This window comes from Lithobates pipiens, unplaced genomic scaffold (genome assembly GCF_037356315.1).
Source record: "Lithobates pipiens isolate NorthernLeopardFrog02 unplaced genomic scaffold, aLitPip1_a1.2 Scaffold_19, whole genome shotgun sequence".
NCBI lineage: Eukaryota > Metazoa > Chordata > Amphibia > Anura > Ranidae > Lithobates > Lithobates pipiens.
Genome location: NW_027507764.1, coordinates 188,911,039 through 188,927,879, shown reverse-complemented (window position 1 = coordinate 188,927,879; position 16,841 = coordinate 188,911,039). Strand labels below are relative to the sequence as shown.

The 16,841-nt window shown below is 42.2% G+C and overlaps 1 protein-coding gene across 2 annotated transcripts in view; it reads right to left on the bottom strand.

Moving 5' to 3' along the window:
* The window catches only part of LARS2 (leucyl-tRNA synthetase 2, mitochondrial), a 319,881-nt gene that overhangs the window by 5,061 nt on the left and 297,979 nt on the right, over nucleotides 1-16,841 (bottom strand). For both annotated transcript variants that reach the window (XM_077491589.1, XM_077491590.1), the window contains exons 19-20: nucleotides 3,954-4,065; nucleotides 3,603-3,730 (exon numbers count right to left, since the gene is read on the bottom strand). In XM_077491589.1, the coding sequence (XP_077347715.1) occupies nucleotides 3,603-3,730; nucleotides 3,954-4,065 (240 nt within the window). The remainder of the gene's footprint in view (nucleotides 1-3,602; nucleotides 3,731-3,953; nucleotides 4,066-16,841) is intronic.

Below are 16,841 nucleotides of genomic sequence, written 5' to 3'. Positions count from 1 at the left end.
ACGTGATGTAAACAGAAAATCGGTAATTGTTTTTTTTTTCCTCCTCACACTGACAGTGTGAGGAGAAAAAAAGCCAATCACCGGCTTCTGTGTAAGGGACAATCGGTTCCCGAAGAGGAAGAGGCACAGCCGCCTCATCTGTGTCAACCAGTACCACCTGCCAGTGCCCACACAGTGCATACCAGTGTATATCAGTGCCACCTATGAATGCCCAGGAGGGTCACCTATCAATGCCCACCAGTGGTGCCAATTAGTGCCACCTAGCAGAGCTGCCTATCAATGTCACCTACCAGTGCCCATCACTGTCAATCACTGCCACCCATCAGTGCCCATCACTGCTACCCATCAGTGCCACCTCTCAGTGCCCACCAGCAGGGCAGGACTTACCATTGGGCTTGACTGGGCTCAAGCACATGGGCTCCACCCAATAGGGGGCCCCGCCGAGATACATAGCCGAGTGTACTTGGCTCCGCTCCGCTCACAGTCACGGCCAGTCCCGCCCTAGGTTGGACATAAACACAGGGACTGGGCATGACCGTGAGCCAAGCTGATTACACTCGGGTTACTCTCGGCTCCGCTCGGGACTGCAAGAGGACCCGAGAGCTGCCGAGAGGACCCAAGAGAACCTAGCGCCATTTTTAAACTTCAAGACTGCAATGACAAGGCTACAAATGACACTGGGCAAGGCTGCAAATGACAAGGCTACACTGACAAGGCTGCATATGACACTGACAAGGCTGCAGATGGATGGGCAAGGCTGCAGATGGGCACTGATAAGGCTGCATTGATGGGCATTTAAATGTAAGTTTTTTTTTCCTTTAAACTTCCCTCCTAAAAGTTTTTGTCCTTAAAATTCTCTCCTAAATTTGGGGTGCATGTTATATGCCGACACGTGTTATACGCTGATAAATACAATAATGTATAGAAGGTAGGGCCCCCACCACCCTAAGTCCTGCTCTGCCCACCAGTGCCGCCTAATCAGTGCCCATCAGTTCAGCCTCATCAGCGTACATCAAGTATTGATAAAAATTAAAATTGCTAAATTTTATAACAAGACATAAAACTGTTTTGTGTTTTTTTTTTTTTTTTGCAAATTTTTTGATCTTTTTTTCATTTTTTAACAAAAAATAAAAAACCCAGAGGTGATCAAATACCACCAAAAGAAAGGTCTATTTGTGGGGAAAAAAATGATAAAAATTTCATTTGGTACAGAGTAGCATGTCCTCGTAATTGTCATTGAAATTGTGATAGCGCTGAAAGCAGAAAATTGGTCTGGGCAGGAGTTTCCAGTAAGCAAGTGGTTAAAAAAGAGTAAACACAGTTGATTGATAATAAATGGCTATAGCCAAACAATAACCATGAGTGAAAGAAAAGTTTTCATTTTAGCATTCAAATTCTCTGAAAAATGGCCAATAAATCATAAATTCTGCCAGGGTATGTAAACTTCTGAGCACACCTGTACATGATTCTGCTCAGGAGGGTTGCTCTGTAGCAGTAAAATAAATACTGTAGGTAAGTATAGAGATCAAGGTGGGCAGGTTAGGAAGGGGGGGGGGGGGCATTTTTACGAATAGTTATAGTAAGGCTTTTCTTCCACTTTAACTCTTTCTGTCCTGTTGAAGGTTTTAGCAGACACGAAGTGAGAGAAACTCACTAACAGTAACACTGACTAGTGTTACCCAATTCATTTTTGTCTGTGTCCCTCTATCTAGAGCACTGAATAGCAGTAAAAATCTGACCGGACTTCTAATCCTTATTGTATAAAATGGGGAGCTGCACTAGATACAATGAAAGAAAATATTATGACAAAAAAGACAAACCAAATATAACAAATATTGTATACTACTACCCACACGTGTTAGTGTAAGTGAATAAATAAATCAATAAATAGGTGTATGTCAAATTATTTATATGGACAAAATAAATAAGTGAATATATATATATATATATATATATATATATATATATATATATAATAAATAAATTCATACATAAGTGTGAACCCAATAAAAAGAACTAAATCAAATTTTTTTTGGTGTAGCCGGCCGGCTCGAATTTTGCTAAGTGCTCTTTGCATTGGTTGGACATGTGAGTTTACTTGCTACTTGTTTATAAATGAAAGTTAAAGGGTTTTATGGTATGCGAGTGTCCCCTTGTTTTACATATGGATTGGGTCATTATGGTCTAAACATCTGGAGTACTCGGAGAGAGAGGTCCTGTTTGGTTTCCTGTGACGGTTTGCCCTGACCATCTATACATGCGATTGGTAAGCGGCCAGAATCACTTATTGGTGCAGGCGCTTCATTTGATTCCTTTTAACATGCATTCCTGTTGGTGTTATTCTTCACTTCACACTGGATTCTATATAAGCCTTGGCCTGCTACATCTTTTGGGACTCGCTTGGACTATTAATTTTTTGCTTGCACATTGAATATGGACTATGAATTTCTTAATTTACTTTATTAATTCATCTCACTTTATTTCTATATATTTATTCATTCCATTTATGAAAAAAATGTTTTTTGGTTGATTTAATTAATTTATTCATATTAATGAGATATTATATATTCATTTATTGATTTATTTATTTATTCACATTTTGAGTCTGTACACCTGAGGGTGTTAGTTTATAATATTTGCCGTATGTGGCTTGGTTTATGAATTTTTTCTACACCCAAAAAAGTTTTGATTTAGTTCACATTCTTTTTATTGGGTTCACACTTATGTATGAATTTATTTATTTAATATATCTATTCACTTATTTATTTTGTCCATATAATTAATTTGACATACACCTATTTATTGATTTATTTATTCACTTACACTGACGTGTGGGTAGTAGTATACAATATTTGTTATATTTGGTTTGTCTTCTTTGTCATAATATTTTCTTTCATTGTATTTAGTGCAGCTCCCCATTTTATACAGTTCCGAGTGTCGTAGTATAACGATTTGAGCTGCTGCTCACAGGGTGGTTTGTTTGAGTAGCGCAGTTTCGTCTTATATTATTTCTAATCCTTATTCACTAACTTCAAAACTAGAAAAAAAGTTTTTGGCTTGGCATACACTTTAAAATCAAACTCTTTATTTTGAAATACCCATTGCTTTCAGCATGCTTGCAGGGGGGTGAGACAAGTATGCTGTGTGAATAAAACTCCAGCTGGAGTTTATCGCTCAGTAGCACCCCCTGCCAGTGAGTAAAACATGTAGGACAATGTAAAATGACAGCCGGAAATTAAACTGCATGTTTCTTTAGACCACAGGATAAAAGGAAAATGTTGTTTTAGTAAGAATTATTATGTAGGGATAACCCTTAAGGTGGGCATAGATGGTTTGAATCTTGGCTGATTCAGTAGGAACTGGCTGAGATTCGAACCGTGTATTGGCAATGTACCCAAGTTGATCGATCAACTTGGGTACAATCAGCCTGCCAGATTTCAAGAGAACACAATGGCTCCATGGTAGTGATTCCCCTGTCAACGCTGATCGCGGTTGCAGTAAAGAAATTTGCTCCATCTATGGCTGGCTCTAATTAGATGTTTACATTAGTAAAGCACAGTTTAGACAGGTGATATGTCAGTGCATGATGTGATAAATCTTACCATTACACACACTTCCACAGTGTCAGGCTGACGTAAATATTCTGAGTCTATGATTGGCCAGGCCTGATGAAGGACATCCTTGTTCCAGTTATACTGTGTGCACAGCTTATGCTCCACCTGTCCCACACCTGAAAAATGTTACATATTCTTATTTTTAAAGAAACATACAGAGTTTCAAGTTAAAGTCTCTTCACATGTATAGGTAAAGCTTGAGATATAGACTTAAAATATGCTAAAGCCATAGTAGCAACACTGCATGGTGTATGCACGGTCCATCTTGGTAGTCAATTGTGTTTTTACAAAGCCAGTATGTTTCACTGGCACTCTTTAAGGTATAAATGAGACTGTTACCTCGCCACAACTCTGATGCCAAATGTGGTACCATGGGTGACATCATGATGATGAGACTTGCTAAGGCGTCTTCAAACTCTCTGCTGTGTTGAATAGCTCGCTGAGATGAATGCTTAAAGAGACAAAAAAAAATGTGGTCTGTTAAATAAATTGTGGTCACTTTTCAGTCTGCTAATAATGCACCCAGAGATGTACTTGACTAGCTAACTCTATTAACATGACATTACAGCAGGTGTGGATGTTCTGATCAGGCCCAAACATGCAGCATACCTTCTCTTCAACTAAAGTCTCAACTGTTTGCCATTCAAGGAACATCTAATTGTACGAGGGATATTTACTGCTGACCAGAATTCAACCCACAGTGGATGGAACACATGTCTTTTAAAGTGCATTAAAGCATATAATGCATAAAGATCCTAAAAATATATTACTGAAGGGTATGTCTTTAAAAAAAAAAAAAAATTAATAGAAGATTTTGTAATCAATTATAGAGCCCTAAAAATAATACAAACTGTATGTGAAGCCTGGTTTGTTCACCAAACTCCCGATTTACATCTTTTGTCTCTGCAATATATCCAAATGAGCACACATTTCACACTCTAAGGAAGTTCATTATAGTAGTAATATGAGTCATCTGCTTATACGTTAAAGGCAACAACAAAGCTTCATTTGCATGTCACGGTGAATAATGCAGTGCAAATATATGTGTATCTAGTGTTCTCGTAACACACTCAGGAGTAGGTTTCCTTTACCCATGAGCAGATTTCTGCTGCATGTAGAAGAATGCTGAGAGATAGCAAAACACAGGATTTTTGTAGTTAGTATGAAATTGGTTTCTTGAAATCCCTATCAATTCTGATCCTACAATAGCACTTTTAAACATAAAACTGACCTCTCTCTCCTACTGCCAATTCAAACTCCTATTGCAGATCACTACAGCTGCGAAACAAACAATTGCCAAAGCTTGGAAATCTCTGTCCTTAATAATTGCTGAAACTAAAAATAGAGTCAATCAAGCAATGATCTATGCCAAAACAGAGGCTATAACTCAAGATAAAATATCCAGCTTTGAGAATACAGTATATGGAATCCCTGGGTGACTCAATTGTTGCCCTCCAATTTTGATGCTTCCCTACTAAGACTTGGTAATCTCGATTTATACTTCCAATCTCTGCATTCATGGTATGTGTTTATTACCATGTACTACCCCGGGGACCCCTACTACCTCTCATTTCTTTCTTCGCTATCTATTTTTTCTCCTAAGATTACCTTTTTCTTTTATCTTCTTTCTCTCTTCTACTTTCCCCCCTATTCTCTCTCTCCTCTTCCAATTTACTCTTTATATAGTTCTGGTAGCAGAACTTTTATTTCCTTGGTTATCATTATACCAAGTGTACATAGTTCCAATATGTAGTATAAGATTTTAGATTCTATAACAAATTTTTTTTATTATTATTATTTAAAAACTATACTCTTGATAATAATCAAGACTTTTTTTTAGTTTTTTTTTTATCCGAGGTCATCTTAAGCCCCGTACACACGAGCGGACTTTTCAACATCCAAAGTCTGACGGAATGATTCCGTCAGACTTTTCGATCGTGTGTGGGCTGCAACGGACTTTTGATTCGCAAAAGTCTGACAGACTTTAGAAAATGGAACATGCTTAAAATTTTTCCGACGGAACTCCGCCGGACCCAGTTCCTACCGAAAAATTCGCTCGTGTGTATGCTATTCCGACGGACTAAAACCGACGCTAGGGCAGCTATTGGCTACTGGCTATGAACTTCCTTATTCGAGTCCAGTCGTACGTCATCACGTTCGAATCCGTCGGAGTTTAGTGTGATTGTGTGTGGCCAAGTCCGCTCATTCGAAAAGTCCGTCAGAACTCTGTCGGAACTCTGGCAGAACTCCTTCGGAAGTCTGTCGGACATAAGTCTGGTCGTGTGTACGCGGCATTATATTAACCTGGTCTAAGTTGGTTTTATCCTCTTATACGATGTATGACCCAATCTTTTGAGTAGTTAGATCCGTGCAAAAATTGTTTTAGTTAACTACTTTTAGTTTATGTTGGAACTACAACTCAATATTATTACCATATAATGTGATTAAATTTTGCTGCCACCATATGTACTTATGTAAACTAATTGTTAAAATTCAATAAACAAATTTGACAAGAAAAAATAAATAAATTGGTTTCTTGAAGTTTATTCAAGGATACGGGGCCAGTAGTAATTCAGAACAAATGAGTTACACTGCCACCTAATTACGGAATTGGCCGCTCACTGTGCTGCTGATGCCATGTCTACCTAAAAGATCTTCCATAAGTTTCTTATACTACAGCAAGATAGATTAAGCTTCTTGTTTAAGGCTTTGATGGAAGATCTCAGTTGGTGGGCCCCTTTGGCTTTCGCCTCCCTCTATTAGTGGAATTGTTAATGGTGGTAGCAGCAGTTATCGTTTTATATGTCTCCATTGTTGGGCAATGTTTTTTTCTTCTACAGACACCTCTGAAGAAGAGTCCTCATAGCGTGTCAGTTGTCTTCATCTATAATACCTTGGGACTGTTCCCTATAATTGCTATTCTTTTATTTAATTTATAATTATATAGTGCTGTGAAAAAGTATTTGCCCCCTTCCTGATTTTTTAAAATTTTTTGCTTATTTGTCACACTTAAAGCGGGGTTCCACCCTAAAGTGGAACTTCCGCTGATCGGAACCCTCCCCCCCTCCGGTGTCATAATTGGCACCTTTCAGGGGGGAGGGGGGTGCAGATACCTGTCAAAGACAGGTATTTACACCCACTTCCCGGGCATAGACTCCCGTGGGAGTCTACGCCATTTCCTGTCCTGCCGCGCTGTCTGCTGGGACACACACGGGTCTCAGAGACAGTGCAGACAATTCCTATTGCGCTGCGCGACTCGCGCATGCGCAGTAGGGAACCGGGAAGTGAAGCCGATTCGCTTCACTTCCTGATTCCCTCACCTAGAATGGTGGCGGCAGCAGCCGAGAGCCGAGTGATCGATCGACCTCGGCTGCCGGCATCGCTGGAACCCGGGACAGGTGAGTGTCCATTTATTAAAAGTCAGCAGTTGTAGTATTTATAGCTGCTGGCTTTTAATATTTTTTTTGTAGGTGGAATCCCTCTTTAAATTACTCAGATAATCAAACAAATGTTAATATTACACAAAGATAACCTGAGTAAATACAAAAAGCAGTTTGTAAATGATTTCATTTATTAAGGGAAGAAAATCTGTCCAAATCTGCCTGGCCCTATGTGAAATAGTAATTACCCCCCCCCCCCCCAAACCTATCAACGGGTTGTGCATTTGCGATAACTGGTAATGAGTTTTTCACATCCGTCTATTTCCCAAAGACAACCTCTAGATATAATGCTGAGCACATGTACTGAACTTCTTTGGTCGACCATGGCGAGGCCTATTCTGAGTGGAACCTGTCCTGTTAAACTGCTGTATGTTCTTGGTCACCATGCTGCAGCTCAGTTTCAGGGTCTTGGCAATCTCCTTATAGCCTAGACCATCTTTATGTATAGCAACAATTATTTTTTTCAGATCATCAGAGAGTTCTTTGCCATGAGGTGTGACCAGTATGAGAGAGTGAAAGCGATAACACCAAATTTAACACACCTGCTTTCCATTCACACCTGAGACCTTGTAACGCTTACGAGTCACATGACATCGGGGAGAGAAAATGGCTAATTAGGCCCAATTTGGACATTTTCACTTAGGGCTGTAGTCACTTTTGCTGCCAGTGGTTTAGACATTAATGGCTATGTGTTGAGCTATTTTGAGGGGACAGCAAATGCACATGTTATATAAGCTGTACACTCACTACTTTACATTGTGGTAAAGTGTAATTTCTTCGGTGTTATATGAAAAGATCTAATAAAATATTTACAAAAATGTGAGGGGTGTACTCACTTTTGTGAGATACTGTATATAAGTCAATCGCTGTGAACAATATGTATTCTAGGATGCTTTCTAACTTTTTTTACTAATAAATGAACAAAACATTTTATTAACACTCTTTAGTTTGTGCCTTAAGGGCCGGTTCACACTGCGACGCGAGGCGAGGCGACACGGCTCGCCTCGCCTCGCTCCCGCAAGTCGCCCCCATTCAGTGCTATGGAACCGTTCTGAGAGGAGCGACTCGAGTCGCTCCGACTCAGAAAAAAGGTTCCTGTACTACTTCGGGGCGACTTCGGGGGCGACTTGCATTGACTTCTATGCAGAAGTCCTCTGCAAGTCGCCGCTGAGGTCCGTGCAGGTCGCGGCGAGGCAAGTCGGAGACGCCTCGCCGCGCATCGCTGTGTGAACCGGCCCTTATAGTCCCATTTCCAAGAGAGGTATCTGTTCTATGTTTGTAGTTTATTAAGGGATACAAAGTCAGTAGTAATTCAAGACAAATGAGTTACACTGACACCTAAAAGAGGAATTGGCCACTCCCAACATGCTTCTGTTTTACAGTAAAAGCAATACGATCATAGATCACAGAGAGGTGTTGTGTATAAAAATCCTTTTTTGTTCATTAAGGGACACAGGATTGTTAGTATTTCAGACATCTGGGACACCCAAAAGCAGGCCAACTGAGGGGAGGGCAATATGGCAACAAGACCCTAATAAGCCCACATAACAAAACTAGCAAAACTGCCTGAAGCACCTTAAACCCAAAGCTGGCATCAGATGGGGCCTGAATAGCCACCTGGAGAACATGTGAACAAAAGACCAGATAACTGCCTTTCTTATCTGGGAAACAGATGCCTGATGCAGAAAAAGCCCAAGAGTTTGAATGATGGCCTGCCTGAGCCACTCAGAGATGGTGAAGTGCTAAGCTGGTTCTCCATTATGAGGACCGTCATGAATGGTAAATAGAATCAGTTTTCCTGATTTAAAAAAAAATGTCTGAGAAATTATTTTACACAGTATGAACTACATACAGACATGAAGAGAATCCCTTTCTAGTGTACTGGAATTGGACAGAGACAGAAGAAACATGTCCTGACTGAGGTGAAAAGCTGAAACCATCTTAGACAAGAAGGGTGCCCTAATCTGCAACACCACCTTATCTTTGTGTAAGAACTAAAAAGTTTTTTTTTTTTTTTTTACAGGAGAAGGCTCCCAACTCTGATACATGTCTCACAGAGGTGATGGCAACAAGGAACAGACCTGTGTGTGAGAGGTTAAAAGGCATTAGCCCTGATAAGTTCAAAGGGTGATCTATGGAGAGCTGACCAGATTCAAATCCCACACAGTCACAGGTAGTTGTACAAGAGGAGCTATATGAGAGATATCTTGTACAAAGGCTTGGAAAACTAGCGGCCTTTGGACAAAGATTGCAAGTGCAGAGATTTCCCCCTTGATGGTACCCAGGGCCAAATGCTAATCCAGGTCTAATTGTAGAAAGGTCAGAACACACCACACAAATGTAAATCCATGTGCAATGGTAAACTTTGTGGGAGGTAGACTTCCTAGCTTTGGAGAGCGTGAAAATCACCTATTCAGAGCGTCCTCTGTCTCTCAAGACCTGGGCTTCAACAGCCATGTTGGTAATGTCAGCAACTGTAAAGCAGGATGGTAAAACGGTTCTTGCAGCAAGAGATCTGGATGATCTAGATAAGTGGACGTGTCTGTCAACAGTTTTATCAGGTCTAAGTGCCTCATCAACTTGGGCTAGTCCAGAACTATGGGGATCACCAGAATGCTCTCCCTCTTGATAATGCAGCGTAGATGAGAATTGAGTTTTCGAGCAGGAAAGGCATAGATCAGACTGTACAGATCCCATGAAGCTCCCAGAGCATCCACTGCAGTTGTCAAAAGATCTCTGCATTTTGATGCAAAATTGAGCAATTTGGTGTTGGATCCAGACCACCACCCTTTTTCACTTCTGGGTGCTGGCTGAGGTGGTCTGCCTGCCAATTGTGCATGACTGGAATGCAAACAGAGACAGGAAAGTTCTGGCCAAGACAGAATCTTTTGTATCTCTTTTGCCACCAAAAGACTTCTGGCACCCCCCTAATGGGACCTGAATTGGATGACCCTCTAGTTATGATGTCCAGAGTTGCAACTCTTAGAGCTCCAGAATGCTATTCAGACCCCTGCACCCACAGGGCATTAGGACTCCTCTGCAGCCCCTCTAGCTGATAGCCATTAAGAAGATCTTCTAAGACAGTGGGAGGAAGGATTTCCCTGAATCCAAAGCTGGATTCCTGAGACTGCAGTCCAAAGACAACCTGGTCCTTAGTTTCCGGTGAATTAGTTTGTATAGGAACTAAACCAATTAGTCTCACAATGACAGAATGTAGTGTTGTAGGGCTCTGGAGTGAAACCAGGCAAATGGAACTTCCTCGAAGGAGACCAACATGTCAGTCAAACAATTCTCCACATATTTACAGAGATGTGATTAATTTTGAACAAGCAATGTTTACCAATCCATCCACACAGTTGAGCAGGGCAGAGGGCATATGCGCTAAACATTCCAATGCCAAAGGATCACTGGGGATAGCAGCGCCTCTGACATAAGTTTAATCCATTCCCATAAGGTTTGACATAATGACATCACATCAATGGAAGGCTGCATAGTAGGACTTGCTAGTGAAAATAAGGATTTGTTCCAAGTGCTTGTCAGTAGAATCCTTAAACACTAGGGCATCTTCAATAGACCCTACGAGTATTTTGTTGAGGCATGAAATTGCAGTCTACAGTGGAAAAAGCCTGCTTTTATAAAGTACTCTTCAAATTGGTATTGTTCAGAAAAATATTTGAGAGGAGCAGTGGCAGGCTGTCCATACGGGGCACCGCTCCCCTAATTCATGCTCCCGGCCCCTTATTTACATGCAGGATGCTGGATTCCAATGAGGTTTTTTCCCCCTAAGCACTTGATTAGAGACGGAGGTTTGTTTGCCCCTCCCAAAATGGAGCACTAGTCGCCACTGGAGAGGAGTAAAAATGTTATCAACTGTTCCACAATCTTCATCTAGGATATCCTTCAGTAAGGAATGGTTTAGTCAAGCTTTCAGTTTTCGGACCTCAGAGAGATCCCAGACTAATAACAGCAGTTGTAGACGTTATTGGCTCTTCAATTTTTAAGTATTTTTGCACTGCTTTAATAAGATCTGATATGGTATCTTTAAGCCTGGAGGTAATGGCACGGACTGCTGATGCAGCCTGATTCCATGTTTTTATGACACTCCTCCTTAGAAAAGGCATCCACAGCAGAAGGCTCAAAGTATGCAACAGTTGCAGGAATGCCACATAAAGATTCTGGCAACGAAGGGGTATAAGTTCGCTTACATACTCTATAGTCAGAGTCAGGAACTGTAGTAGCAACCTTGTTCATAAAATCCAGCAGGGGTCCCAAACTGGCTACCCTCCAACTGTTGCGAACCTACAAGTCCCATGAGGCATTGCAAGGTTGATAGTTACATGCATGACTCCCACAGGCAGAGGCATGATGGGACTTGTAGTTTTGCAACAGCTGGAGGGCCACCAGTTTGAGACCCCTGGCTGAGGAGAACTACTCCCTGGACAAAGCAGAGATGGGTGCCATACCTGACGGAGATATAGTGGAGTCTGAGGAGTGAAGATGACTAAAATATGGGACAACCAAACCGCAGTCTTCGATCAGCCAACAAAAACCTCCTCCTCGTGCACAAAGCCCGGTATAAATCCAAGGGTGATCGGAGATTCGCTGTCCAAGGGCCTTGGCTATGGAATGCTCTACCAATCAACATCCGCCAGGAAGAAAATCACCTGGCTTTTAGGAAAAAACTCAAGACCTTCCTCTTTTAGCAGATGATCAAAGCTCGCCACAGCGCCTAGAGGCGATTCAGTTCGCATTGTGCGCTATACAAGTATTTCATTCATTCATTCATTCATTCACAACAGTCTAGGCTGTTGGTGTCACGACCCGGAGGGTGGCCCAGAACTGTTAATGGATCACAAGTTGGAAAAGCCAAAAACAGCAACTGAATAGAGAACAACAAGCTAAACAATCTTGTTACTTACAAAAGAAACTGCTATATATCAGAAAATGTTAAGGACCATAGGTGACCAGATCACTGTAGGCAGCAGCAAGAACTACATGAGATGAAACACTGAGGTTTATTTAATAAAATTGGAGAGTGCAAAATCTGGTACAGCTGTGCATGGTAGCTAATCATCTTCCAATTCCAGCTTGTTCAATTAAGCTTCGGTAAACTGCACTAGGAATAATGAAAGTGTGTCAGACTGGACCTACTGGAATGTATAAGATTCAAAAAAGCAAGACGCCGCTCCATGTGATCAATCACTACAGTCTGGATGTGCTGGGTGAAAGCCACGGCTTGCCGCCGATGATCAATAGGAATATAAGAACGGCTGCACACCACAGGAACGTTCCATAGATTTTATTCCAAAAATAGCAAATGACAGTCAACAAAGGCAGAGTGTCCAAACCCAGGAGGGGTTTCACAATGACCTCAGTGCTTCTTCAAACCTCAGGTATTGTAGTGCGCTCTGTGGCATACTTAACACAGAACAACGTGTCTGTAAAGCACCATAAGCAGAGCTAATAAATGTAGGTTACATACCATGAACCTTTTAACCTCTTGCATAGGCTTACTCACAAAAATTAATCATCAGGTGCAGGGTAACAGAGGTAATGCCACAGCTCTGGACCTAGAAAGAACTCTGTGGCCAATTAAAGCGTAACTTCACCCTAAAGGGGAATTTCCCCTTAAAGTCTTCCTCCTCTACCACATTTGGCATATTATAATTTTTCCTGGGGAGCAGGTACCTCATTTTGATAGGTATCCACTCTCTCTTCTGCCTAGGCGATCCAAATGGAAGTTTGGCCCCCTCTCTTTGTCTGCAGCCTTCTGGGACGCATCACAGGTCCCAGAAGGCTGCAAGACCATTCAAAAAGCATGGTGTGACTCTTGCACACCATGTGAAGCCGCAAGGAGTCATGGCTGGCTTCCCACAGTATACATGCTGGAGCCTGGGACCCGAAAGCTGGCCCAGGTGAGGATAGCACTGGATCCCTAGACAGGTAAATGTCCTTTTATTAAAAGTCAGCAACTACAGTATTTGTAGCTGCTGACTTATCTTTTTTTCTAGGGTGAAGTTCCTCTTTAGCACGGGACACAAAATCCAGAAAGTGCCACAACCAAAGCCGAGTGCCCTATGGTCACCTTGCAGACAGGCTCTGAATCTATGGTATCTATGCCATCTATGACCTCCAAGGCTGTGCTGATAATAAGCTGATCCTGATTGCTGCATAAAAAGCCCATGCGTAATAGCAAATAGATGCAAAAAATTCTAGAAAATTGGGTATTACACAATTGTTTTTGAATTACTACTGATTGAGTGTCCGTTAATGAATAAGAAAGAAAAAGTGTTTTATACGTTTTTCTGCTTCGGTGTGTGTGTGCTTACATTACATTGACACTAAACTATGGTTAAAAAATATATTACTGTATATTCAAGTATGTATTCTTAAAGAATCTTCTATTGTTTTCAGCCTCCTCCAAATAAATTTTTTGCTGCTGTGATATGATTTCTTGTTAGAGGACAGCTACATTAGTACTCCATGGTCCCACTGTATAATGAACTACAGACTATGGGTTATGGACTATGGGATTTGTAGTGTGCATAGAGAAGTGCATGTGACTGCAATTAATGTGTACTGCTCATTTCAAACAAATGGAAGATGGGGGGAGAGCTTTGGCAGCTCATGCAGGACATAACAAGATTAACGAAAACAAAGTAGGAAATTATTTAATGAAAAATGAACTACAGGGCCATTAAAGGGGTTGCATGCTAGGCATTAAGATAAAAAAAGCCTTCTGTGTGCAGCACCCCCCCCCCAATACTCTTACCTGAGGTCCCTCTCTGTCCAACGATGTCCACGGGTGTCTCAGCCATCCGAGATTCTCCTTCCTGACTGGCTGAGACAATTAAAGTCAGATAGCCAATCAAGGGATAGAGGGGACAGGGCTCCATGTCTGAATGGACACAGGAGGCTGTGACTCAGCTCGGGTGCCCCCATAGCAAGCTGCTTGCTGTGGGGGAACTGAACAGGAGGGAGTGGCCAGGATCACAGAAAAGGGACCTAAGAACAGGAGGATCTGGGCTGCTCTGTGCAAATCCACTGCAACAGAGCAGGTAAGTATGACATGATTATTATTTTTATAGGAAAAAAATGAGACTTTACAACCACTTTAGTGGATATGTATGGATGACTTGTGGAAAATAAGGGTATTGTTTAGTGTCACTTTAACATCAGTTTAAAACTTTTTATATCAGTTAAAGTGAGATCCCCCACCTTTGTGTTACAGTACTTCCTGTTACTTTCTCCATAACACAAAATAAAGAAATTCAACAACAAAATGGTAAAAAAAACAATACACTTATGTGCAGCTATTTATATGCACTGCTTGAGACACAATCATACTCCATCCACCTCTCCTCGTTGAATCACACAAAAGTGTACCAATTAGCTGTGCTAGGCAAGCTTCAGTTAAATGATGGCATGTTGTTCTCGGGGAGCCATCTGCCTATATGTGGCTAGCTATATACTTAAGCAGTCTACTCCTATATAGCTGATTCACCACCACTCCAGAGAAAATAATGCAGCAATGGAGTGTTCAGCCATCTCATCAGATGGAAAACAAACAAAATAATACAAGTAACCCTGTACATGCCATGCGGATCCACTTTCTACATAATCTGCCATAACATTTCAGTAACCAGTATTTGGCTTTTTGTAATAATGTGGGCAAACATTACTGAACACTTTATAAACTGGTTAACCAAAAATAGATACAATAAAGTTATATATGGAGCCGAGTTACTGACTGACCTGACAGGTAAATTTTTTGCAGCCACTTACCTAGAAGTATGTGATTCAATGGGCCTGATTGATGAAATTACATTTTCTTTTAAAATCAACAGATTTTCTTCTTTTTTTTTTTCTTTCCTTTTTTGCAATTCTTATAGTCTACTAATGTTAACCACCCATAATTTGACTTAGGCCTCTTTCACACAGGGCGGATCAGTGCTGATCCACCCCGTGGATATCCGCTTACTCAGTGGGGATCGCCGGAGTGATCTCCGCTGAGCAGGAAGATGACAGGTCTGTCTCTGCACCCTGAACGGATCGGCCGTGTGAAAGAGGCCTAACTGTACAATTATGTCTAAAGAATCAGAAAAATATAAACCTTAGCACCATTGGATAAAAGAACTGATCATCAAACTCCAGCCGCAGTAAAAAACTTGCTAATAAGCAAATGGCAAAGAAGTAAAGTAAGAATGTAAAAAAAAAGTTTGCTGCACTTAAGCTCCATAAACACTATCAGATTTTCTGCTGATTTTTTCCTTCAAATTTACCAAAACTATATAATATGAGGTCAAACCTTAGGAGTTTCAATTTGTATGCAATCAGGCAGGCCCTTGCACTACATGGTTTTGGTAAATCTGAAGGAAAAAATCAGCAGAGAATCTAATAGTGTGTTGATCACATTCATGTAAACATGCAGAACAAACAAAAAATGTATAAAGTCCCATTAGGTGATGAAGTGCTCATGCTTAAATTGACATCTCCCATGTAATGGTTCAGACTGGGTGCCCCACATAGATGTACACTCACCCTGGATGTTGACCAACTATCGCTAGTATGGTCTGTTAGGCATGTGGGGAAACCCCTAGGGAGCCTGTTGAGATGACGTCTCATGCAAAAATGCACCTCATAGGTATGGATGGAAATGACAAACAAGAATCTTCATTGCGCAATGCCGTAAAACTGGGTTTTTTAACTGCTTCCCAACCAGTAACCACAGTTGTACTGCGGCAGAATGGCACGGGCAGGTGAATTGCCGTTAATTGATGTTACATTGGGCACACGCCCCCTCAGCAGCCACAATGATCAGATTCAATCCAGAACCGATCAATCCCCAGGCCCAGGCCAATGAAATCTGGCCTGGACCTGGTGATCGGTCCTGGCGAATGAGATCCTTCCGCTGTCGTGTAACTGTAAACACTGACAGGGGTAGTGATGTCATCTCTCCTCGTGTCGGTCTTTTCCGTTCCAGACCGAGGAGAGATGATATCTAATAGTAAGTGCAACAACACTACACTGGCACCAGGTCACGTAGGCACAAAATACACCCCCCAATCACCCCTCCACATCTGAAGAGAAGAACAGAAGGCTGCGACAGAAGACCGGGCCACCACCTGTAAAAGAGCTAGAAGAAGGCGCGGTGGCCCGGCAAGAAGAACCGAAGAGGGGGACAAGACCCCCGAAGTCGGAAGAAGAGGGCGGCGGCGAAGAAGAAAGCCGGGCTCCTCCGCTAGCAAAAGAGCTAGCAGAAGATTGCGGAGGAGTCCGGCGAGAAGACCCCCGAAGACGGAAGACCCCTGAAGACGGAAGACCCCCGGAGCTGTGCAATAAACTATTTTAATCCTTGTGTGTTGTGTTTTTTTTACAGGTGAATGGGTAGGGGTACATTGTACCCCATACTCATTCACATAGGGTGGGGGGCCAGTATCCGGGGGCCCCCTTATTAAAGGGGGCTCCCGGATTCCGATAAGCCCCCCGCCCGCAGGCCCCGACAACCAACGTCCAGGGTTGTCAGGAAGAGGCCCTTGTCCTCATCAACATGGGGACAAGGTGCTTTGGGGTGGGGGGGCCGCCCCTTCCCCAAGGCACCCCCCCATGTTGAGGGCACGCGGCCTGGTACGGCTCAGGAGGGGCGCTCGCTCGTCCCCCCCTTTCCTGGCCGGCCGGGTAGCGTGCTCGGACAAGGGTCTGATGTGGACCTGGGGGGGACCCCCACGCCAATTTTGCCTGCAGGTTTAGGTATCATCTTGGTATCATTCTTTTCAGCCAGCAGTTG